The sequence below is a fragment of the Malania oleifera genome, chromosome 12 (assembly GCF_029873635.1).
Source record: "Malania oleifera isolate guangnan ecotype guangnan chromosome 12, ASM2987363v1, whole genome shotgun sequence".
NCBI classification, from domain to species: Eukaryota; Viridiplantae; Streptophyta; class Magnoliopsida; order Santalales; family Ximeniaceae; genus Malania; species Malania oleifera.
Genome location: NC_080428.1, coordinates 4971025 through 4997135, shown reverse-complemented (window position 1 = coordinate 4997135; position 26111 = coordinate 4971025). Strand labels below are relative to the sequence as shown.

The 26111-nt window shown below is 37.5% G+C and overlaps 1 protein-coding gene across 8 annotated transcripts in view; it reads right to left on the bottom strand.

Moving 5' to 3' along the window:
- Positions 1 to 243: 243 nt before the first annotated feature.
- The window catches only part of LOC131143775 (2-dehydro-3-deoxyphosphooctonate aldolase), a 65640-nt gene continuing 39772 nt past the window's right edge, over positions 244 to 26111 (bottom strand). For 2 of the 8 annotated variants that reach the window (XR_009133671.1, XR_009133670.1), the window contains exons 10-15: positions 13225 to 13269; positions 3634 to 3732; positions 3149 to 3196; positions 2960 to 3007; positions 1242 to 1352; positions 244 to 445 (exon numbers count right to left, since the gene is read on the bottom strand). Coding sequence is in view for 6 of the 8 variants with exons in the window: in XM_058092088.1 (XP_057948071.1) it covers positions 2876 to 3007; positions 3149 to 3196; positions 3634 to 3732; positions 13225 to 13269 (324 nt within the window). In the remaining 2 variants the exon portion in view is untranslated. Of the gene's footprint in view, positions 3008 to 3148; positions 3197 to 3633; positions 3733 to 13224; positions 13270 to 26111 lie in introns of all 8 variants that reach the window. The other 6 variants (XM_058092091.1, XM_058092092.1, XM_058092093.1 and 3 more) reach the window with 3 other exon arrangements.

The following is a 26111-nucleotide window of genomic DNA, read 5'->3' as shown; positions in this document are numbered from 1 at the left end:
AAACCAGACTGAAAGCATATTTTGCCCCACAGTACAAGTGACTCCACGTAACACATTGCCAATTTCCTGTTACGTCACATTTGGATAGGAAAATAAGTTTTCCCCGGTCATAAATTTGGATCTGTATTGAATTTGGGTAAAGATATAATGTAAAATTATATTGAAATTTATCCAAGTTCAAATCCAAGCTCCCAAACACTATCTTGGTGCATTAAATGAAAATGAAGCATGCTCAATTTACTATTTGCCTAAATTTAATATAACACATTGAAATGGGAATAAATAAATAGACAGAGTTTCAATACATGAGAATTAAGGTACTACACTGAGCTTCTGGCTCATAAACGGGTGTCGAACAAACAAATAAAATGGCTGTTAAAATATAAAAAAAGTAGCCCAAAGACCATCGCACGGCACATAGAAGCAGCACGTGTGTGTGTTTGTCCTACAATTTGAAAGAAAATGCTAATTAGCAAGTTCTTAGAAGAGGTCCAAGTGAGACCATTTAAACAAAGTGATGTAATTATTTATAAGCCAGGTTTAGATTAGGTGCAGGAGCAAAAGCATCTAGATAAGCCTGCATATGATTAATGTCATCGTCTGCATGATGAATGAGGCTGAGCAGTGGTTTAAAATTATCAACTACCTCTTTTTTAAGCAAGTTACAGAGCAGAGCAGTGTTTTGAGTTAAAGTTGGGATTTTAAGACCTGTGGATTACATAGCAGTAAGAAAACACCTCAAGTCACACCTAATTGCCCCAAACCATGCTAAAGCTCGTTTGCAGTATCAATTTTCAAAATAGTTCCATTGAAGAGATGGTAATAATCATATATATTGCACAAGTTACAAACCACACTGTTGGCATCTATATAACATTAACATTGAAAAATTTTATTTTTTTTTATCATTTATTAAACTGTTAAGTGATTAACATCAAAAGGAACAAATATTGGAAGCATAAGTATTTTATAATTGGAAGCACCGAAAAAAATTCACAGCTATTCCGTTACTGCCTGCCTATGCTTTACAAAGTGTTATCGTCCTTAAAATAAAGAAGCAAGTGAGGTTATTTTAATGACACCAGTGAAGCATCTTATCAGGAAAAGAGAAGAAGAGGAATACACCATTGAAGCAATGAATAGCAGTAGCATGATTTCAAGCATATATCACACATCCCTGTTTTGCACTGTTTATATAGCATAATATATATTTTTCTAAAAAAAGATATTTTATAACGCACCATAGAAGCTCTTACGGTTGTTTCCTTATGCATGAGAAGCCCCGAAAAATTGACCTAATCACGGAATGGTGTGAGATCAATTCTGAAGCGTTGCTTTCCCTTGCTTACCGTCTTCGAAATGTCAACAAGCAAAAAAAAAAAAGGTCAAGTGAAATACAGATGACAGCCTAATAATTACATAAATTAAGATTGATGACACCATGACATCTATCTTGGCTCATGGCCACTGCATCACAGATTCCAACCACGGATATTTTCAGCCAAACAATGAAATTGGTGCATCTGAATTTCTCATGAAGATTGAATCAACTGATTTTATTTTGCATATAAAACAAACTCATGTTTCATTTACTTTTTCCATAGCATTTGAATGAATCCACTTATGTTGCATGCAGAAGATCTATATTTCCAAACAGGGGGCTGAGGCCATCCAATCAGCTTGCTATAAGCAAACTTCAGGCTGCCAGAGCTAAGGAAAAGGGAGTTGAATTTGCTCATCACAACCAAAAGAGCAGAATGTCAAGTTACCAAGCACATTATCTTCAAATGACATGTCTAGCATCAATGGGCAAACAAAGACTTCAAGAAAATTTCAATCAGATTCAGTAACAATTGGAAAGCCTGCATATAGATTGAATAAATGACAAAACAAACCAGTTCGGTCCAGGCGTGTTTTGCACTTCCCCCTTTGTGATACAACGTACAGCATGGAAGAATTAAATAATCCAAACAAGATCACCGAGTGATGTACTGGTGATACCCATCTTGGGCAGACGTGATCTCTCCCTAGTAATCCTAGATTATCATGTTTTGTGTGTCATGTTCCAATTATCAAAGAGCAGACACTACATAATTAGTACCAAAACTAACCTAGAACTGTCAACCTATCGTGTTATAATTATGTCCAATTTTCTGTATTATTTCATTAATTATAATGTAACTATAGTTTAATTGTATTTATTAAAATCATGGAAACCAGTCCAAAATGCAGAGGTAAGGCAACATACATCATGCCTCCTCCAGATCACAATGTGGTATGGGAGCTTTCTGCAGCAGGGGATAAATTTACACACACATATTTAAATATACATTTATATATGTACATAAATACTATCAAATGTGCACAGAAGTCTATAACAGTGTAAATAGAAGGTATAACTGATATGACTCCTGATGGAATACCCCAGTTTTTGTTTGTGAGGTGCCTGAGAAGGGAGAAGCTAGTTGTAGAATTTTCACCAAGGTCACTGCTCTGGGATGATCTTGGATCAGGTCCTCAAGGATAGGATGACTATCCCCAAGTTTGCCAATGATCTTATCACAAGGGGTGATTTGAAATCACCACCATATAGGATCAATCACTTGCAACTGAATCTGGTAACAACCCCACCAGTATTGAGTTTAATCATAGGTATCAAATGCATACTAAAGTGGGGAGGAAAAGGGAAAGTTAATTATTTGTTCAGTAAACATCCCACAAATTGCAAGCAATAAAATTACTTCAACTCAAAAAAATGTGCTAGAAGTTAGAACAATGGTGGAAAATGAAACAGATTACATCAGCAGCCATTTACAACAGCAGCAGCAGCGTCAGTGATAACAACAGTTATAATGATATAACACCAGTTCAATAATCACTTGTCAAGACAATAAAATTTCAGACAAGACAGAATGCATGTCAGCCATGTATTATACAAAAGATAGAACAAAAGACTTACAGCTATAGCCACAAGTTCTTCCAGAAGTTCCTCTAGGTGGCGCAGTGGCTATTATCATGAGTAAGCCAGAATTATTAAATTTGTTAACTAACTGAAACACTTTTCTCAACAAAAGAAATCTCCAGATGGAACGGGCTCCTACGAAAGAAGGTGGAGATTTTGAGCAGGCAAGAATTAAATGAAACTTACCCATTGTGTGGGACCATCAACTGGGGCATTCAAAGGATCATCATGCACCTGAACGCACAAAAGAAGCCCTTAAAAGCTTGAAATTCAGGAAATAAAGAATGGGATTATGGAGTCTGGGGGCTTTGGAGGATCATCCTCTCAAATTTGCAAGGTTTACACATCTCATGAGTAAGTGATGTAAAGCAAGCAAAAAGGAACTGTTGTGCTGAGCTTATCTTTTATTCTTTGTATTGATAATTATAATCTGTAATAGACAGTTTAATCAGCAATTCTTAAATAAGTACTTAATTTTAGTAGTGACTTGGCAAGCAAATGACTTTTCAACATATAATTACTATAAAAATACAATAGTGAGTTACTGAAATAGCAACAATGTACTGCACTTACAATTTACTCCTTGTGGCCTCGCATTAAATTTTTCATAGTCACTTTACATAACTCCTATATCACAAAAATTAAACATAAAATACAGTCTGGTTCTCTACCTCCATGAAAATTCCGTCCACTCCAACAGCAACTGCTGTCCTTGCAACGCATGGTATTAATTCACGAAGACCTCCACTGGCAACTCCTCCACCTTCCAGCTATATGAGAAATAGCTATATGACAATTTATAATGTATCAAACCATAAGTATTTCATTGGTTCATAAGAGTAAGCACCAAATTAATCACCAGTGATCAACTCAGTGGCTTTGGTCAGGCTGGTCGGATCAGCAAGTCAACGCAGTGATAATAACATATATATACATATATATTATTTATATGTATGTACACATGTATATTGCAAAAATATAATATTACACTAATCCCATATAATATTACAAAGATGTTGGTCAAAATCAACAATTAGTCAAGAAGAACCAAAAATAATAACTATTAATACTTTTCTTATTTTTTCTAAAATATTCTTGAAACCTTTTGTAATTATTACTATTGAGTTGAACAAATATTTTGAAAGGCAGGGGGAGAGAGGGTGTTCTGTATTGTCTCTGTGAGTGAGTGTGTGTAGTTCTTGTTATTTACATATATTATTTAACTGGTACATAATTTATTTGAAGATGATATATAAATTGGATATAATGCATGCCACTGATGTGATTGTCATTTTTAAGCTAAGTGGGAGGGTTGACCCACTGTTGAACCTGGTTTAGTCCACGACCAGTTCAGACCTGGTCGGCCAGGTCAATGCTGTTCATGTCATTTCTGGTTCTGAGATGTTAACCAGAACAGCCTGGTGGCTGGTTCTGGTTGGACTGGCCAGTCCTGTCCAATTTTTAAAACCATGCCCTTAATGGCTTAATCCCTTGTGCAACAACTCTTCTGCAGAATTCTGCTTTCCTATTCCCCCACAGGTAGTCCTGCAATCACCTGCCACAAATAATAGATGTTTAAAAACTCTCACAGCATTAACGCTTTCCATATCCTCTTCAGTAAATCCATTTGACAGATCCTTAACCCGTAAGCACATTTCCTTTAGGAGAAGATAAAATTGGTCTCCCCTTCTCCACCTCTGCAACTCACCTTCTATAAAGACGTGAGAACCTACCTGCTTCCTAATCCTTACACTGGCATGCCCCTTGCTCGCCCCTTGTGGTGTTAGACGAACCTTCCCACAACCACACCCAAACAATCATATTCTGGGCCTTTGAGGGGATCCCCTGAACAAATGACCCACTGCAGTTCTGGGCCTTCACATAATTACTTAAATCACAAGCCTTTCTTGAAATTTAATTCAAGCCTCATTAACACCATTCTGGCCGTCTGCTAAGCAAACTCTGCTGGCCCAACTTCTTACCCGAATCCAACATAATGATCAAGCAACCTAGTCCAATCCACCCCAACATCTTGGCCGATTGATCTAACACTGTGCTGACCATGCACAAATTCTTGCCCATGACACCGAAGTTCCTATTGCCTCCATTTGCATCTCTCTACCATATTTAACACAATCATATGCTTGTTCAACCTAACAGCCTCACTCCACAAAAGAATTTTCTGCTGTTCTCATTGAACTTTGAGTTTTTGTTGTTCTCACTATACCCTACAAATCATACCAATAGCAGGAAAACCAACTCAATCAATGAACAAAATTCTTTTACGAATACACTCAACCATCTCCTTTAGTTCCACCAGGTATAAACACAGAAACCACTTCCCGTTCCAGCCCAACACTAACTCCAAAAATGTACCCATTTTTGCAGTCCTAATTTCCATGCAGTTCATCACCCTCCCAACCTAGTATTTCAACAACAACTTCCTCATCTACAGAAAACCAAAGACAAACCATCAGAAAACCACTTTGCTGAATGCTGCCATTGACGAGATCCACACGCATCTATTTCAAACAGAGTTATTCTCAAGAACACTAAAAAAAAAAAAACACCCTTTCCCCCAGTTCATCCAGCCTCAAATAGAAGGATTTCCTTTGTTCTGATCTGATTGATGCATGTTCCCTCTTGTCAAGGCATGACTCATGAGACAGCCATAGCAAGGAGCATAACAAACAAATCCAGCGAGCTTCAAGAGGAAAAAATTGTGTAAAACATACATCAATTATGCATTTCGTGATACAATTCTTGACAAACCTATTTCAATGTCCACCATACAATACACTAGTGCAGCAAAATTTTTGCATAGCCAAAGGTGATATAATCCATTGGATGAAGTTTAGGTAATCCTCCAAAACAAAAACAATCAAATTTTTTTTTTTTTTTTCAAAATTAGTCAAACAGAATCAATATTTCCAAAGCTTGTCTAGTGACCTTTCCAGGCAGCCAAAGTGATCAAAATTAGTCAAGCGAAATCAATCTTTTTAAAGCTTGTTTAGTGACCTTTCCAGCCTGCCAAAGTAAACAACAGGAAAATAAGCAGGGAGTTGAACAAGGAACTAAGCAAAGCTGGAATATTATGTCAATTATCATAAAGGAGTCAAGGGAAAAGGCAGGTGGATGTCTTATTTTATGATATAAGCAACTCTGAATTTTTTTCATGGAATGTGATAGGTTTACAGGAAATTAAATGGGAAAATTTAAATAAGCAAATCAGTCAACATTATCTGGGAAGGCAGAAGCAACACTCGGATCAAATTGCCTTCTAAAGGAATAGCAGGGGAATGATGGTGCTATAGAATATGAAGACATCGGAGGTTATAAACAGTTGGGTAGCAGATTTCACTGTGAATTGCCTTGTTAAGTCCCTGGTGAATGAGTTTGTGAGGCTCTTCACTGGCTTGCATAGGGAAGTCTAGGTGAGAGATTTGCTGCGCAATAGGAGTTCTAAACTCAGAGAAAGATGGGATGGTGTTGTGAGAAGACTTTAATATGGTTCTCTATGTTTATGAAAGGAGTGAAGAGGTTTCAAAAACGACTTGCACAGGGGCTTCCATGAGGTCTGAGTTTTTGCAGATTAATGCTCTGGTTGATTTTCCTCTTTTATAAGGGGCCTAGGTCCAGTTTCAGTGAATGCCCTTCACTTTTGCAGATTGACAGATTCCATTTCCTGTTTGAGTGGGGGGGGGGGGGATCATTTTCCACAGGTTGCTCACCAATTACCCATGTTGTTTTGTTTGTTTTTTTTTTTTTTTTTTCTTGGTTAAATCAATCTACCCTGATGTTTGAGGATTTAAGTTGGGGTCTAACCCTTGCCAACTAGAAAACATGTTGTTGAGGGTAGAAGGATCTGGAGATTTACTTGTGGTAGTGGCTTTTTAGTGCAGGTCTGTGCTATGTGGAAAAAAAAAATTGGGAAATTGAAGGTGAAACAAAGGATGTCACATGCAGAGGTAGGCTTGCTCGATGAGGAGCCTACGGTATGGGTTTCAATTGGGAAAAGAATGAGAGAAGAATAGAAAATAGAAAGTAGCCATCTACTACAATTGGGTTGGAGGAAACTTCTTGGAAATATAGCTCGCTTTGATTAAAAGTTGGGGATATGAACAATATATATATATATATAATTTTTTTTCTATGAAGGGGCCAATCATAAGAAATAATTTAGTTAACAAGGTGGAGATGCATAGGGAGGTGTTTTAAGAGGAAGGAGAAATGAGGTCAGTCATTTGTAATTTTTACAAGATGTCTAGTATGAATTTGGGGTTAAAAGACCTATTAGGGAGGTTTATTTTAGTAAAAGGAAGCGTATAAGGCATTGAAATGAATTTTCTGGAGATAACCTCAGGGCCAGATGACTTATTAAGAGTCCAAAAAGATTCAACAACTCTTCAATTAGTAGCACGCATTGAGTGAATTTGATGACAATTTTATTGCAACTTTTGTAGTTTTTATTCAGGCTTGATATACATTGTCAGCATACAACCTAATAGCTTAAGCTTTTAGATGGAGTGGTTCTGTAACGTGGCATCAAAGCCATGGATCCTAGGAGGTCTTGAGTTCTATTCTTATTGCTCAAGTATATAGTCAATTATTAAAATTATCTTCTGCTTTGTAATGGATGTTTTTCATTATCTGTTTACCTCTCCATGGGCAATTGGGTGACACATGTGGGGGAGAATTAAGGCTCGATCTTGGCCCACAATCTAACAACTTACGCTTCTAGGTGAAGTGGTAATCTAATACTTTTGCTTCCCAAGAAGAATGCGGCAATAAATATTAATGAGTTTCACCCAATTAGCTTGGTGGGAAGTGTTTATAAGCTTATTTCCAAGGTCCTAAAATCAAGATCGAAGAAAGTGGTAGAGAAAGCAATTAGACCACAGCAGTATGCTTTTCATGGAGGGGTGACAGATTCTTGACACTGCATTAATTGCCAATGAAGTGGTGGATACTCTAGTTAAAAAAGGGAGGAAAGTGGTTCCTCGCAAACTCGATACGATGAAGGCATTTGACTATGATGGAAAAGATACAGTTTGGTGACTGATGGCCAAAATGAATAAGGAAATGTTTTCACCCCTACATCACTTACCCCTTCAAATCTTCTTTTTGAGGTTGAAGCTAGGGAGACTTGCACCCTAATTGCTATTTGTTTTGGTTATTGTAGTTCTTAGGAAAATGGTGTCCAAGTCTACTGATGTAGGGCTTTGGAGGGGTTTGCAGTGGGAAAAGAAAACAGTCAAATGAGGGTTTCTCATTTGTTTTATGCTGACAATTCCATTTTATTTTGTGAACCGGAGTTTGAACGAGCTTTGAACCTATGCTGCATCCCCTTATTTTTCGAAGTGGTTTCGGGTTTGAATGTCAAATTAAACTAGATTGAGCTGATTCCTTTGGGGGAATGGGTGCAGGGAAGTTTTCAGGAAAGCTTCTGGGCATCAACCTTTGATGTGGAGCTAAATTAAAAGATAAGAATATTAACAACAACAATGGGGAAATAATGAAAGGAAATTAGCAAGTGGGGGGGATATCAATCAAAAGTGATAAGGAAGTCTAAATTATTCCGTTGCAAAGAGACCTCTAATATGTGCAAAAGAGAATCTTGTGGAGTAAAAGTGAGGAATTCAAGAATCAACTTGTAAAGTACGGAACAACCTCTGAAACTAGGAGGCTTGGAATCAAGCCCCTCCATTTTAACAAGACTAAACTTGGAAAATGGACTTGCCATTTTTGTGCAGAATAATATCTGTGGAAAAGAGTTACTGGAGCTATGGGTTGAGCAAAAAGGGTGTCTAAGTGAGGAGGAAGGAATACATACAGAGCGGGTTGGGAAGTGGATTAGAAAGGGTTGGGAGCATTTCGAGCAATGTGTGGCTGGCAATGCAGAATTTTCTTTTTGGCATTATCAGTGGTGCAGAAATGTTCCTTTTAAGCCGAAAAATTCAAATATTTGCATGCTGGTTTGTGACAGAAAAGCTCTTGTAATAATACATAATATTTACAGGATTTGGCTTGGTTTAGAATGTGATTTTTGAGAGGCAAGGTTAAGATTGAGAGGTGAGGTACCTCAGATTCTTTTAAATATAAAAAAGGTGGACAATTAGGATGGTGATGCAGCATGGAAGTCATCAAAGGAGAGATGCGCTAAAGTAGATTCATGCTACAAGGGACTACTAAGAAAAACCTCTTTTTCAGTGTGATACAAAAATGATGAAAAAGGATAGCCAAATGGCAAGGACTCATTCCACCCAGCATTTGAGTAGTAGAGCTCAATTACATTATCCCTCTCTATAGTTAAATCTCTGTGTGTGTGTGTGTGTGTGTGTGTGCATGTGTGTGTGTGTGTGAGAGAGAGAGAGAGAGAGAGATCAGCTGGCTTGGAAAGCAATTTGGGAAAACATGAGGCCCTGTGAGACAAACCAGTATGATTATTGGATGATTTTCAGTAAGGACTTTGTCATTAAGGAACAACACTTTGAACAAGAAGCAGCGCGTGGCAAGGCTCCCTAGGTGAGTAGGTGAATAGTATCCCAACCTTGGAAGCAGACGTGAAGTGGGTCCACACCAGTGCAAAATCAGAGTTCCACTGGTAATAGTTTGACTGATCCTGAGAAACCTGACTAACAGCACCCTGCATGGTTGTGAGAGAGAAAAATGTTGAACTTGTAAATGTTTAAGTTGAATACGACAAATAACTTGGTGCTCTTTTTATAAGTTAAATAATTTTGATAGTTTTATTAGGGAGTGTGGTTTGAGGGATTTTATCTTTGGAACATGCTCTTTTTACTTGGATTGTGGTTGGGGTTAGATTGGCTGCTGGTAGGTTAGATAGGTTTTGCTTCGTATTGACTGGTAAGTGGGGAGAGCAGTTTCCCAATCTTTCCCAGAGTGTTTTTTCTTGACCAGAGTCAGATTATTTTCCTGTTTTTTGTTAATCTAGCAAGGTCAAGTGGGGTCCTACTCTGCTTAGGTTTGAAAACAAGTGGCCCAATGATAGCCTTTTTGATCTTTGGTTAGGAACTCTTGGAGTGAGGAGCTGGAGAAGGGGGTGAGGTTGTCTCTGTTTCTTACTTGATAGAAAATGAAAAGAACTGATTTTTTTTCAAGCCTTTTTAATGAAAGGGATGAGTCTAGACCTATGATTTAGGAATCAATGTCTCCCACTTTAGTTAGTACAAGGAAAGAAAAGGGAAGATACATGCTAATGAATTTCCATCTGTTTTAATGAGTAACCCCTCATCCAACATTTGCATCACGTCCATTTTCTTGCACGCCAAGTTTAGTTCTGGTTACTGTGTTCCAAAGTGAATTTGTTTTCGAAGGAAAAAACAATAACCATATACCCACCAAGGCAATTTAAGGCACCAAATTACCGAGACTCAAGCCCCCTTCATACTTAGACCTACCAATAACCTCCCAAACTCACAAGATGATCCCTCCTCGCATCCATGCTTAACCAAGAACATTTCTCGTAATACACTCCAATGTGGCTGCAAAAAGAACAATATAAAGAGGAATCAACAAAAGACAAGCCTGGATCAAAGACATACAGCCCCACAAGGAAGAAAAACACCCTTTGTTTAGAAATCTTGCAACCACAGGATCCCAGAATCTCCCTGAGCAAGGATTACCGCCGAAAGGAACTCCTAAAAAACTAAAATACGACGAGGCCACTGTAACCCACAAGAGCAGCAAAGCTAGAGATTACCTCTGGACTCAAATTCAGAGTAGCTAGACCAGACATACCCAAATTAATTGTAGGCCCTGAATCTAACTCAAAAACCTGTAGAGCATTAATAATTTTACAGAATGAGGACCTATCATCAGACATGAATAAAATAGTATCATCAAATTGCAAATGCGAGGAAACCACAACATCCCTCCCCACTGCAACACCTTGGATGAAACCCCGTCAACAGCCCTCTGTATCATCCTACTCGAAGCATGAACAGCCAAAATAAAGAAAGAAAGGACATAGCAGATCCACTTTTCTGAAATTGTAGAAGCCAAAACCAAAATATTAGGTTCTCCATAAATAACAACTGAAAAGAATGCAGTAGAAGAGCAGCCCCTAATGCACCCTCCCCAGCTTGAACCAAAACATTTTATCCAAAAGATTCCCAGTTGCCCCATCATAAGCTTTCTTAAAATTTGATTTAAAAATTAGATTTTGGTCCATACTTCTAGCATCTTCAACAACCTCGTTAGCCACAAGGATGCATCCAAAATATGCTTCTCACCAGCAAAAGTAGATTGACAGCTTGAAATTGTATCACCTAACACCTCAGTAATTTTGTAAGCAAGAATGTCTGCAATAATCTTATACACGCACATGATAAAAAAATAAGCCAAAAACATTAACCATAAGATAGTGATCCATCTTAGAAGTAAGGTAATGGAAATAAAGTTTATAGGTATCATTCATTAGCAATAAAATCCTTAAACGCATCCACTGTATCAACTTTAACCACATCCCAACACCACTGAAAGAAATATATATTAAACCCACCAAGGATCCAGCCAGGGAGTATTCTCATGATCTATGCAAACACTGCCTAATTAACCTCCTCCTCAAAAGGCCTCTCCCACCCCTCCAATTGATCACATGAAATGAGACACCAATCCAACCCCTCAACCACATGCCGATACATATATTGCTAATAGTGGTGCTCATAGCCTCATAACAAAAGAATTTTAAGAAATCTTTCCCTTCACTGTTGTCTACATTCATAAACTTCAAAATTTATGGCTTTTCTAGAGTTGATATTGAGCATGCTGAGTTTATTTCCTGGAAATTGAAACTTTGGCTCTTAGCAATGAAAATATGATTTTTGGAAAGTAAATTTTCACAAAAGCAGCTGCAGAAAAATTTTCCCAACATCTTGAAAAAATTACAAATGCCTTTGGGTTGATTTTTTTTTTTTTCTAGATAACAAAAGAAGTATATCAGGTAGAAAGAAGAGAAGGTACAATATGCCGGGACAAGGAGTCCACCATATAAAAAGAGACGAAAAGTGGAAAAAAAAAAAAAATCCAAGATCCCAAAATAAAACTAAACAAAATTAACTAAGAAACCCCCTCTTCAAACCCTTTCCATCATATTTTACAAAACTCTTCAAATTCACTAATTCCCTTTGACCCTTCCACTTTTGACTTTAGCCACCATGCAAACACACTTCATTTCCTCCAATATCACTCAGCTTTATATCCATTTTATCCAAACAATTTTGAGATTCTAACTCCTCTGGAATCACCTCCACTGGTGTAGGCAAAATTCCATCCCTATGCTGAAACTTATTCAGCAACCCATCATTATCAAAAATAGAAACTTCCTTCAGACCTTCCAACAGGTGTGGATGGACATAAAAAAATAAATCCCCTATTTCATCGCAGGAGTCAGAAACATACCCATATTGCTCTCAAATCTTATCCAACAACAAACCACCAACACAATCAAAATTGCCATTATATTCACTTTCAGAATATGAAAAATCCCTCCATGTCTTTACCTCCTTAACTTTTCTAGTCTCATTAGATTGCAAACCTTATGATTGGGATGTGACAGTGGGATGTGACAGGCCCTGCCAAGATTTCTTGCTTTCACCGCTAGGGATGCAGCATGGGAAAGAAATTTTGACTATACCTAATCTTTTGATGAGGGATAAACTTTTGGTGAATAAGTGGTTTCTATGTGAAGGAGCAGTTAAGACTCTAAACCACCTTCTCCATTGTAAGAGGTCTAAGGAGTTCCGGAATGGGGTTCTCTCAATGTTGGGTTTATCATGGACTATGGCAGATTCAATAGCTTGGGAGTGACGGGCTTGGTTTTGTTTAAAGACTTGTATAGAGGATAAAACTTTTATCGTAAGCCCTCCCATTATTTTTTGGGCTCTATGGAGGCAAGAAACAGAACTGTGTTTAGAGGGGAGAAAAGTGTGCCTCTCAAGGCTCAAAGATAGGTGGCTAAAGAGTTTACACTTCTGGTGCACTGGGATTTGAGATGAGGATTTGCAGTACATTTTAGATTTAGTTAGATCTGGCTTGTCAATGAGTTTATACATGCATAGACGTCCACTGGGGGTCCACGTAGTAATACTTCTTTCTGCTTTATTGACCAAAAAAGAAGTATAGTCTGAAACACTTATCATGATGTACAACAATATTTCTAGATCTGCTACAAACTGCATAAAAATATACAGCAAGGCAATCTCTTTAAAGTTTTAAACATGAAATGAAACAATCCATACATTTTTCCCAGCAGGCTGTTGTAATGAATGTGTAACATCAGCCACCTGTAGCATAACAATTCAGACCGTGAGATTCTTCAGAAGTAAATTTGTGATATCACTACAAAATTGTTTTTTGCATCAATTGGAATATATGTTGGGAACACCAAAGGAACACAGATTGAAAATCACTGAAATCATATAAGAATATATTTAATCATTCATGATCCAACAATTAAAGAATTTCCAAGTAGAATTTGGGCTTTAAGAGAAGAGCATTAGTCCTCAAAGAGTACTTCTAACATAAATGTTTTTTTTTTTTAATAGTGAATAAAAATTTATTAAGTGAGAAAAAAGAGAGATGGGTACAAGCTAAAGCAAGATAAAAGGGAAAATATAGAAGATAAGCAAGACAGATTTATTCAAAAACCATTCTAGTATTTTTTTTCTGTTATAATAAATTGACCATTTTACACTTTAAGACTAGAAATACACCAACCAACTCAAGGAAACAACATAACATAATGAAAAACTATCAACAATATAAAAACTAATGAAGCAAGGCTTCTAGTCTAGCAGCATATCTGTTAAAGAGACGCCTCTAAAAATGATATCAGCAGAAAATCAAAGGAATGTGAGAAACAACACTCTACACTACTCTAAACCAAAAGAAAGAAGGGTTCATCAAAGTGTATGCAGCCTTAACCCTGCTTTTATGCAGAGAGGCTCTAGGGGAAATAGCAATACTCTTGAAGATTCTAGCATTCCTCTTGAACCATATGCACCAAATAATAGAAAAATCCGTACACCTTCAAAGAGGTCTCCTCTCCATCTCCTTTCCAAAACCCCTATAATGAGGAAGAAAAAGGTATTCCAAAGGAGGACAAACCCAACAATCTCCAAAAACACCAAACAGATTCCACATATTCCATGAAAAAAATCAATGCAGAACAAATGTAAAAATGTGCCCCCATTTTCTAAGAACACACGCATATGGTGATAGTGCCTCATTTGGCCTTCTCCCTTAAAGCAAATCACCCATATCAATCTTATAGTCCAAGTTAAAGTCATTATTTTTTGTGGAAAGCACCTGTTCAGTTGTCAGGAACAGTTTCCTTTTCATTTCTAATTTTCTAGAGAACTACAGAGATACTATCATGTTTTCTAGTTTTCCAGCATTTGTATAAAAAACTAGAAAAGCAGTTTCTTTTATTATCATTATTTTTTATGTTTTCGAGCTTCTCCACATAAACTTTGTAAATTGAAAAACATAGTTGCATTTTTGTAATTTTTTGGTCAGCCAGAAATAAAAAATGAACTATTTTCCACAACTATAGGACCTTAGTTTTCCAAATAAAAGAATATATTGGGGAAAGAATAGCACTAGGAACATGAGTCAAATGAGAAGAGACATATTTGCCATAAAGGTTTCGGAAGCATCCAGAACCCAAAGGTTCTGGTGTTGCTCCCCAAAAATCTATGAAAAGGAGCAAGTGCGTTCAATAGCACAATCAGATCGCTATCTCTCATTCCTGTTCCTCAAAAATATAAAATTATAAGACTCTACACTCCCAAAAATAAGAAGAAATCAAAGAACTGGTGCATCATGAAGGCTGGATAAACAAGAACGATGAGAAAAAGCTTGAATCAAAGGAGCATTCTCAACCCAATGATCCTAACAAAAGTGGATTCTCTTCCCATTACCAACCTTGTAACGAACATGAGGCAGAAAAGCATGGTATATCTTTGAAACAATTTTATAAGGATTCACAAAAATAATCTTTGATCCAACTTTAGAATCCCAACCATTCTTTAAAAGCTCATACTATTGCGACTAAACTAGTGTCAAAGCATACTACAGATTACCCTGTGCCTTAAGAGGGTCATGTAAAAGGAAACCACCATAATCACTTCCTTGCCAAGGAAATGTTTTTGGACACCAAATTACTCAAACCCAACTCTTCCAGCTCATAAGATGATCCCTCGTCCTTCCCCCATTCCTGACCATAAAAATTCCAGCATAAACTGGTATCTTATAAGACAAAGAAGTAACATAACAATACAGAAGAGTCAAGCCTGAATAGAGTAATATGAATACTAAAAAGCCCTATCCCACATATCCAACCTCTTAAGACACACTCTTGCAAACCGAATCCCAAGAACAAGATGTTTTGGGATTAGCATCTATGGGAACTCCTGAGTAATAGACCAAGTCAACTCAAGACACCACAGCTAGACACCCTACTATAATAAGAAAGAACACTCAACTCTACAGTCTACACCGATGCCAACTACCCCACTCTTAGATAAGTCAATACTCAATCTCAAGAATTTCTAACAAATCTGCAGATGGGTAACACATTAACAAAATTATCCACGTCATTCAACAGGAAAAGGATGGTGTTCTCTGCAAACAGAAAATGTGAGATAAATAAATCCTCATATGCCACCCTATTCCCTAAGCTTCTATCCACTCTTCTCTTAAATATCCTACTTAAAGCATCAAGAACAATTATGAATAGAAAAGGAGAAAGCAGACACCCTTGTCTAACACCTTAGATGCTTTAAACCAAGACTTGGGCTTTCCATAAATGATAAATTCGCTAATTCTCTCTGACCCTTCTTCGCCTCAGATTTACCACCATCAAGCCTAACTTCATTTCCTCTGTGATTAGCCAACATAAGGCCCAAGCTATCCAACAAATTCTGAGTTTGAATGTTTCTCAGCAGATTCTTCAACTGGATTGGCCAGAATTCCATCTTTTACCTTCAGTTCTTTAGAAACATTGTTCTAAAAAATATTCCCATTTAAACCTTCTAGAGGATGAGTCAGCACATAAGACATATCCCCAAGACAATCAGAAGAAAAGTCAGAAAAAATCCTTACTGCACCTAAATTTGATCCAAAAGTAAACCCACGTCACATTCGAAATCAGCACTATCCGCACTTCATCCTTCCATATCTTACTATCCTTACTAGTATTAATCCTCTCAACAATTGGGTCCTCCACTATACATTTTTTCTTAAATGATAAAGAAAATAATTGAGAAAGAGAATGTACAATCATACGGAGGATATTAAATCCTCAAAAAGAAGATAAAAAACAGAAGTAAAAACTCAAAAAGAAAAAAATAAAAATAGATGCAAAACAAAAGGTCTGCTATAATCAGCCATGAAATCCCCTTTTTCATCCCTTCCCATCATAGTTTACTGAACACCTCAAATTAGCTAATTCCCTCTGACACTTCTTCACTATAGATTTGCCCCCATCAAGGCCCAAGTCATCCAGCAAACTCTGGGTTTCAATGTCCTTCCTAGAAATTTCTGGAACTGGAGGAGGCAGAATTCCATCCTTAACCCAACGTTCATCTTTAGTAACCTCATCTTCAAACATAACAAGTCCCTCAAAGCCTTCTAAAGGAGGAGGCAGCACATAATGTAAATCCCCAATGCAATCAGTAGAAAAATCGTAGGAAAATCCATACTGATCCTGAATATGACCCAAAAGTAAACCTTTTTCGCATTCAAAATCACTACTCCCTAAACTATCCTCATCCGAAACATCTCCCCATCTCTTACTACCCTAGCACAATTTGGCCCTCCCATTGATTGGCTCCACCACTATACTTAGAGCACCATTGGAATCTCTCTTAATAATTTTATATGTTTTGTCACTTCACCAATCTCACTTATCTCCAATAAGTTTCCTCCCTTCAAAACCCATTTGCACTTCCTTATGGCAGATGTAGACCTTTCCACTTCTCGAGTTATCCAAATTGACTCCCTTATGAGCTAGATTTCCAACTGACACAAAAATGAAGTATTGGTTTCAAAACTCCCAAGAGTTAAGATTCTTAAAAATAGAATCCTCCCTTTCATCCCTGAAACTCCCCCTATTATCATTCTTCTCTTGCTGAGGAGAAGCAACATGACTTCCTACTTCCATTGCCTGCTCTTTACAATTATCGAAGCATCCCTCCCCAAGACCACCGAGGATGTTGTTCGAAAAAGAGGAGCACAATCAGGGCCAATCAGAACACCCTATACCTTGTTCTAAGATGAACACAACTCATCTTGCTTCTGCTCTTAAGAACTCTGAACTCCCACAACCTCACCAGACTTGGGTGGTAGGGCTTCCTTATGGTCAGGGACTTGTAAAGACTTTCAGGCCTGCCCATTTTATTGACCCCACTGTGTTTTTTCACTACCCAAGCCTAGTGTTCATTCATAAAATTGCTCTTGGGCCTCCTTAACTAGCAAGCCCAGCAAAGAGTTTAAAAGAGTTTTATTATTTTCAAACAGCCAAGTCTATATTAATCGAAAAATAAGCCAGGCCCAGCCCACTCAATCTTCGTCAACCCATCATCCCTGCAAGAAACCCTAGCCGCTTTTGATCCTAGTTGCTCAGCTGGAAGCAATGCCCCTACCATCGTTGATTGATTGTGTGTAGCTGACTAAATGAACTTCTCTTGCATTCTTTATCCACAAGCATAGACTACCTCCTGCACACTCTTAGAGATTGATCAATCACCACCATCACCTACCCTATCAGAAACGATTAGACTTCATGAGCAATTTTCATTCTTGTTATTTGCTACATTAGAGCTTGACCAACAAGAGCTCTCCAAAGCAATAAAAGCACCCCCAAATCGAGACAATCCATCCCTATCAGCCATTCAGGAACAAAAATGAAATATCTTTCACCCCTCCATCCATGCCCTATTTCCAAGAACTTTCGTGCCTTAGTCGCATGAATCCCCCATCCAGTAATTCACATAACCTACTTGAAAAATCTTCAAAAGCCCTTGCTCAACCAACCAACAGGAGATGAGAACCCTTGAGAAAACCATGAAGTCGTGGCTGAAGAGTCATACCCACTGATTGCAGATTGCATTTACGATTCTTCTCAAGAACAAATAGAGCTCCAACCATCCCTACCTCATTCAATCTCACATTGAAGGATTTCCCTTTGATCTATATTGAACAAACCCACACCATCAAATCTTACTAGCAACATGATAATGAGCAAAAGAGAGATGTACAATAAGAGGACTTTTCACGAGCTGGCTCCTCCACTGTACTAAAACACTTTTAGAATCTCTCTTAAGATATTTTTTTTGTTTTGTCATCATATGAATCCCCATTTTCTTCAAAATACTTCCTCCTCTCAAAACCCAATTGCACTTCCTTACGGCGAGCGTAAACCTTTCGATTTTTCAAATTATTCGAATGGACTCCCTTATCATCTAATTCAATTTCAAACAAGCAATAACCTTTCGATTTTTCAAATTATTCGAATGGACTCCCTTATCATCTAATTCAATTTCAAACAAGCAATAAAGTCTTGATTTTCAACTCCACAAGAATTAAAATTCTTAGAAGAAGATCCCCCAAAACTCAATCCTGGAACTCTGCATACTATCATTCTTCTCCAGAATAGGAGAGACACACCCTAGAAAATTAGTAGAATTTTTAGCAGCCCATCTATCAGATTCTACCTCCTTTTCCATTTTTTGTTTTCAGAGCAACTGCTTCTCTCCTCTTACCACCATAGAGCTTGTTAGAAGACGATCAAGGCTCTGAGCTGCACGCATCTTTCTTCTGTTCTGAGGAGAGATTAATTCCTGTAGCCTCACAGGTTTTCATCAGAAGGCTTTTTGACTGGAACCCTGACTACGCATTCAGGCTTGCCCTTTCGATTGGCCAAACTGTGATTCACCCTGCTGAATTTTCTCCTCTCTAAACTCGCCCGGTATAGAATCAGGCTCTGCTCTTGAGCCTCCTTAACTAACAAGACCATCAGAAAATTTTAAAGGTCTTTATTGCTCTCAAAAACAGCCAGCCCATGTCTAAACTAATTTTCAAAGACCCAAGCCAAGCCCACCCAACCTTCATCATCCCATCGTTCATGCAGAATACCCTAGCCACCTCTCATCTAGCCTCCTCTGCCAGAGCCTTCTCCCCCTATTATGTTCTATTTAGAGCATTTTCTTGCATCCCAATTATATTATATCCTATTATACCAAATCCATGCTAGCTTTGAGCACGATTATAATAGTCCTCAAGAATGTGGCATTTCTAACAGAATTCTTTGTTTCATGACCCAGTCATTAACTGATTTGTGCTTCATGTTCCATCTATTTGATTTGCATTTATCAGGAAATATGGTAGCGGCGGGAAATTCTTTGGCATTGAGTCTGCTTATCTCCAACTCGTGAAGTTAGCATCTATTGACCACTATCTTTATACTTTTGTTTTGGTCTATGAATACTAAGATTAGATTGGCATTGGCTTATCCAGGCTGAATTTCCTAAAATATACGTAAAAACACTTGTCATCTGATCAAAAACATCACACCAGTCATCTATCCATGAAAGTGCACACCAATCATCTATCAACATACAAGTCCAAGTATTGAGACATCATTTTATTCCAAATTTAGTATCATGTCCAACTCTTGCTTTTAGTAAAACTAAGCTCTGAACTTCTTCAATATTGCACTTACCACCAAAGATTCTCAAAATGATCCTCAATATATGCAAGGAGGAGGTTTTCTATGCATGCATCTGTCAAGACTCGGGCTGTTAGGCACAGGTGTATAGGTTTCAGTCTTGAAAATGCCATTTTATGTCAAAATTTAGGACCATATTCAACTAACTCGTAGAACGCTACTTGGCAGGATGATACATGATTATCTTTACTACATTTGATAAGAGAATAATATGGTTTATAAATTTATTTAACAATATTATAAGGACTGAGAAAATGCCACATGAACGGAATCCACTCCTAAACTCACATCTTTCATTACTGGAACTGAAGTTAAGTACTTTCAAGTTGCTATTTGCCCAAAGCCCTCCTTGCCACTTAGAAATACCAACTATGAATAGCTTTAGCACACCTTGATAAGGAAATGTCTAAATAGAGCGATTAGGAACCCTGGTGGCAGGATGAAATCTGTTTTACCAGGCTGACTTCCATCCTACACGAGTAGTCTAACTCATACCTAGTAAGGATGTGGAGAACTGTTTTTGCATTTGTAGCTATAAAATTTCTTAAAAGTATTCAAATAGCCATTGCATAGTTTAGAATTCTGACTAGTAGAAGACCTAAGTGCAGCAAATGAATTTTTTGAGAGTTAGGCCGCATCTTATGAGGAAAGAGGAAGAAAGGACGGATCACCTCCCAACCCATGATCAACCAAAACTATAATTGAAGAAAAGGATATAGATACAAAAAATAAAGTTGATATTCAAATTAGTAAAAATTATTGTGGAATTAAACATACGAGTCATACAATCAAACTTTGGAATACGATTAAAACCAGGGTTACAAAAAAACCATTCCTTTGGCGCCTAGGAGATCAACCACATAAGCAAAATATCTATTAAGAAGATTAATGGACAAGTTTAGGAAGAATATGAGGCTTTTGCACATGATTATTATTGACCTAGCAAAACCTTATGATAAGAGTACCTAGGGAAGTTCTATGGTGGGTTCTAGACAAAATGGAGTATATAGTAGGTATATAGATGTCATTAAGTAGGAGAGTCTAAGGAATTTCTTATCAAAATAGGTACACATCAAGGATTTACTTTGGGTCCTTATCCTTTTGCTATAGTGATGGATAAACTTGCTAGAAATATCCAAATAAGGTTCCATGGTGATGGAGAACCACAAATGGTGAACTTTAGATGTTTACATGGTAGTCAAGATAAGGACTCAAAGTTCTCCATTGGTGGTTTTCCATTACATCGTGTATATTATTTGAATATGATATTGTCTTGATTGACAAAACTAGAGGAATAATCATGATCATAAATTTCCACAAAATTGTCAAAAATTTTGTCGAAATTTCTGCTTTCCATCATCCTCGAAATTGAAATGGTAGTGGATGTCCATTTTACATAACTTCCGCCAAAATTTTAGAGAAACATCTAAAATTTATTGAAATCTCAAAATTTTAGCGAAACTTATCTAAATTTTAATGAATTTTCCTTGGAATTCAAATACGAGGTATAGACATAAAGTGAAACTTCCCTCTTAATTTATCTTATTTTTTTACTAAAACAAAATATTATAATGACTTTGAAATTATATGAAAATTTGAACTTACAACTTTGATTTAACCATTCATCTCTAAATTATCTTTATTTGCATAATAAATAATTTTTTCAATTGAGATATGAATTTCATTTATATTAACCGAGTATGTCTAATACACATTATATTATGAATATGTTGAATATACATATTATATTACAACTATTGCACCTCATACACAAATAGGCCAATAATATGGGTATGGCTAGCATGCAAATGCAAAACAATTCTATGGACATACACAAGAAGCAGACCCTGCAAGAAGACATCCTAGTACAAGAAGATCTTCTAGCCGAGTAGAAATTGCCATGAATTAGATGACTATGGAGGAGTATGAATAACATATGTACACCTATACTCAATATTTTGGAAATTATATGACATGGAGTGATTATTGAAAACAATATACGTCATCTCGAAGACCCAATGATAGGGATAGGAGAGATGACTTTGAGCCACCAAGAAACTCCATGTGGTATTAGATCATTAAATGTATGATATTTATTGAAAATGTGGTTATTTAAAATGATAAATTTGTTGGCTTAAATCATCAAAGGAATAGCTTCAAAATTTTATAATTATTTGAATGTTCTTCACTTCATAGCTTGTTTTACAATATGCAGTTTAATACCCTACATACTAAAAACTTGCCATACATGCATTTTTTAATGTATTTTGATACCATATTAAGCATAATCATCTATTTTAATATTTCCTAAAGTTTTGTTGTAAATTTCCATCATTTACTATAAAATTCCGTAATTTCTTTAAATCAAAATTCAAAATTTCCTTTGAAATTTCCATAAATTGAGACCATCGAAATTTCCATTCAAATCAAAATTTAAGTACTTTCTCTTCCCTAAAAAAAAAAAACTAGCTCAAACCCATTGGACAACTAGATTGGTCTTCCAGCAATGTCCTTAGAAATCCGACCCTCCTCAATTAGTCTATAAATTGCTCCCAACTCCTCAAGAATATTCCTTTCCCTAGATCTAACATCATCAAAGGTCTAACTACTCCAAGTTTTTTATTTCGCTTTCAAATACTTCAGTTTTTTTCATAAAGCAAAAACCTTCCCACCCTTCCACAGCATACTCCCCCCACCAACTCCTAATCAAACTCCAAAAATCGTTATGAGTAAGCCACATGTTTTCAAATCTAGACGGAGTTGGGCTCCATTTAACAGGATTTGATTCAAGAATAAGGGGCAATGGTCAGAAACTACTCTAGGGAGTGCTTCTCAGGTAAGAGTAGGAAAGCATCTTCCCAATCTATAGCGAGCAGGAACCTATCAATCCTAGTAGCTAAAGATCTAGAGCCATCAGAAAACCAAGAAAAAAGAGCATTAGAAAGAGCGATGTACCTCAATTCACATTCCCTAATAGATATAACAAAACCCCTCATGCTTGAAAATATTCTGGAGCCTCCCAAATTTTCATTTGCAAAACGAATGGAAATAAAATCTTCCCCCAAACACCAACTAGGGGAACACATGCCATGAACTGCAGCTAACACTTCCCAAAAAATACTTCTCAGCCAAGGATCATTAGGACCATAAACCAAGGTAAACCGCCATTGGCCCTAAACTATGACTTCTAAGTGAACTGACAGAAAAAGAACCAATGAGAAAATCCAATTTGCAAGCAAATCTGGTATGACAAATAATAACCATGCTCCCCGAGAAACCAGTAGACGCTAACCGCACCCAGTCTTTAAATCTAGAATCACAGATGCTCTTAAGTCCTAACAAGAAAACCATCCACCATCTCCAATTTAGATTCTTGGATCATAATAATGTCAGGGCACCCTTGAATATAATATATTTAATCTGATGATGTTTATCAAAACAGCCCAAACCCCTAGCTTTCCAACTCAGTATCTTCATTCTACAAATGTGCTGCCCCTAACCCTCTTTTCCTTCCCCCCCCCCCCGCCCCCCCCCCCTCACCCTCCATAGTTTATACAAGAGGCTAAATTTTGCAGTTTTTTTCCCACTTTTTTTTTTCATAGGTTCTAGGGGGCACAGCCTTTGAATTCCAGGCCTAATGGGTTAACAACAGAGCACCTCAATTTATCTAAAAGGTCCTGTGGGTTCCAACTGTCCCTCTCACCTCCCAGTGGATCAAGAATTAAAGTCACTCCTACAGAATCTAAATCTCTTTGCCAAGAAAGACAATTTGTTTCAATTATATCAGCCCCAGGCATAGGTAGGATCCCTTTGCCAGAATTAAATGACTCATAATGAACATCAGAAGTAACAAATGCAGAATTAAGATTCAGAGGAGAAGAACAGCACAAAGATTTCCTCAAGAGTTTATCAGCAACCAAAGCTTTCTCATCCAAAAGATTTTTTGAACCTATAGAGAAACTTGAAAGAAACTTACCAGATTGATCAGAATAAAGACAATTTGACATGATTCCCTATCTCCTTCAAGAGTGCCTTTTGTGTAGAGTTAGCAGTATAACACTTGCTCAAATAGTTCTTTGAATTTACAGCATCCACTGAATTAACTATAGCTTTCAGCTGAGATGTAGGAAAGCCCTCATCCTCATATTCCTGAATCTGATCCAGTTGCAGATTATTCTTGTCTTCATACCAGTCTTCCACTTCATTATCCCAGTCAGATATATGATCCAGTTTTTGGTTATCCGACAACACCCCTTCGCTACTTCCTTGCTTATAAGAAACTGTACTTTCCAAATCCAAAGCCCTGCCTGAATTCTTGTTGTTTATTACTTTAGTTTCCATAATATTCTCTGCATAACCAGCCTTTCTTGTATAGTCTTCACATGACAATTACTCTGAAAATTCTGCTATATCCCCAATACACTCTCGGCAGATCTGATTAGGTGCTTGAAATGCAACACCTTTCCCAGACTTCTCCTTCTGTGTTTCTGAAACCTGTGGATTGTCTATAATTGGCAAAAGTTGATTGTCCTCCTTGTTCAAAATCAACTGCTGCTCTGACTTCCCTTCTGTTACTGCCCTTGAAAACCCTTTACTGTTTACAATCAAGCCCCCATCATAAGAAAAATCCCCTTCAGGCCCTGAGTATTTAAAAACTGCATTTTTCCTTTTCTATCCAAGCTAGACCAGCCCATTTGCCCCACCTTGGACCTAATGGGTAGACTGGTTTCAAACATAGGTCCCCTGGCCCAAACCGAATAGTGTAAAAATTATTCTCTATATTAATGATTTTCAGCCCATTTTTAAGAGAATAAAATTCTGAATTTGAACCAGATTTAGGTCTGAAAAAGTTCCAAGAATAAGTCCCTCCCAGATTTCCTCTTTCAATTTCCAGTGATTTGCCTTGTTGAGCTTTCTAGCTAGTTTCACCAGAAATATTCCAGCTCTAATCACCATAAACTACATACTTTACCATCTCTGCAAAGATGCAGTAACTTGTGAACACATTAAGCTCAGGATTTCTACCTTCATTTTTCACTGTCTCTGATCCACAATTTTTGCAAGAGAGACCTAGATTCTGCTGTGGTTGTTTATCTATTTTTCTTTTGCCTTCTAACAAAGTTTTGCAAAAAGACCACCAACCGGAAGCCTCCTTAGCCCCTGGAATTCTCAGAGAGAATCTTCCCCTGGAATAAAAGAATTTCTCTATTACAATTATGCATCCAAATTTATTTGATATCAGACACATGCTCAGTGATCTACCTGGATTTCTCATTGTTTTTACCCAAGGATACTGAGATGGTAGGTAGCGCCTATAGAAGATAAGAAAGGGGAGGGGCGACACAGATGGTATGGACACCTACAACGTAGGCCACATAGTGCACCTGTGAGGAAGAGTGACTTAGTTATTGTGAGGGGCAGTAGAAGGAGTAGGGGTAGACCTAAAATAACTTTGGAGGAGATAGTGAGTAAGGATTTAATATCTTTGAATCTATCAAAAGAAATGGTCCACGATCGCATAAAGGATTCATATAGCCGACCCCACTCCAGATCTTTCCCCAATTCTGAGCGCACGCGAATTGGGAATCATTCAAAGGAGAACGATTTCACCATCAATGGAGACAGAAAATATCATGACCGAAGATTTATTATGGTCAAAGAAAGCCCTAAAAAACCATCAAAGGTTCTCACTGAAATGGCTCAAGAGTACTCTGAAAACCAGTGACGAGTTGCTCAAAAGCCTTCCCAAATGCAAGAAAAAAAACAAACACACTGAAGTAGGTTGACCAGACTCTGATAGCCGAGGACAAATTGCTGAAAGGGGTTATAGAACTGGAAAGAAGTTATAGCAGAAAAAAGTAGAGAAAAGAAAAAACGACAAGGTGAGAAAGACAGAAATTTTATTGGCTTAAGTTAACAATACAAAGGAATTAGGATCATGGGAATGGAAAGGTCAGGGTCCATCAAGAGAGGTCTTCCATGGTCGCCTGGCACAATGGAATGACGCAGAGAATGGTCACCAAGTTTCTTCATTGTCTCAAGAGACCCAGTCGCCAGGAGAAACATCAAGGCAAAAGGTTGCAAGCCTAAGAAACTTCACAAAAAGAGTGATCATCAGGACGAAACGGAGCTTCAAACCCTAGCAAAGAGCTTCAAGCATCGCAGAAGGATCAGTGGCCCTTTGAAACCCTAGTGGGAACTTCACCATGATTGGACAGAGGCAGAAGCCAGGCAGTTGTTCATTGGCCACGGGCAGATGCCAGGCAGTGCTCCATACCCCTGGGGGCCCTCTTAAGTTTTTCTCTGACAACAACTGCACACAACATACATGTTTGGGTTAAAATCTTTGAGAGAACTTCATACCTGCATCATTAATTCTTTGTATTAATTCTGCTA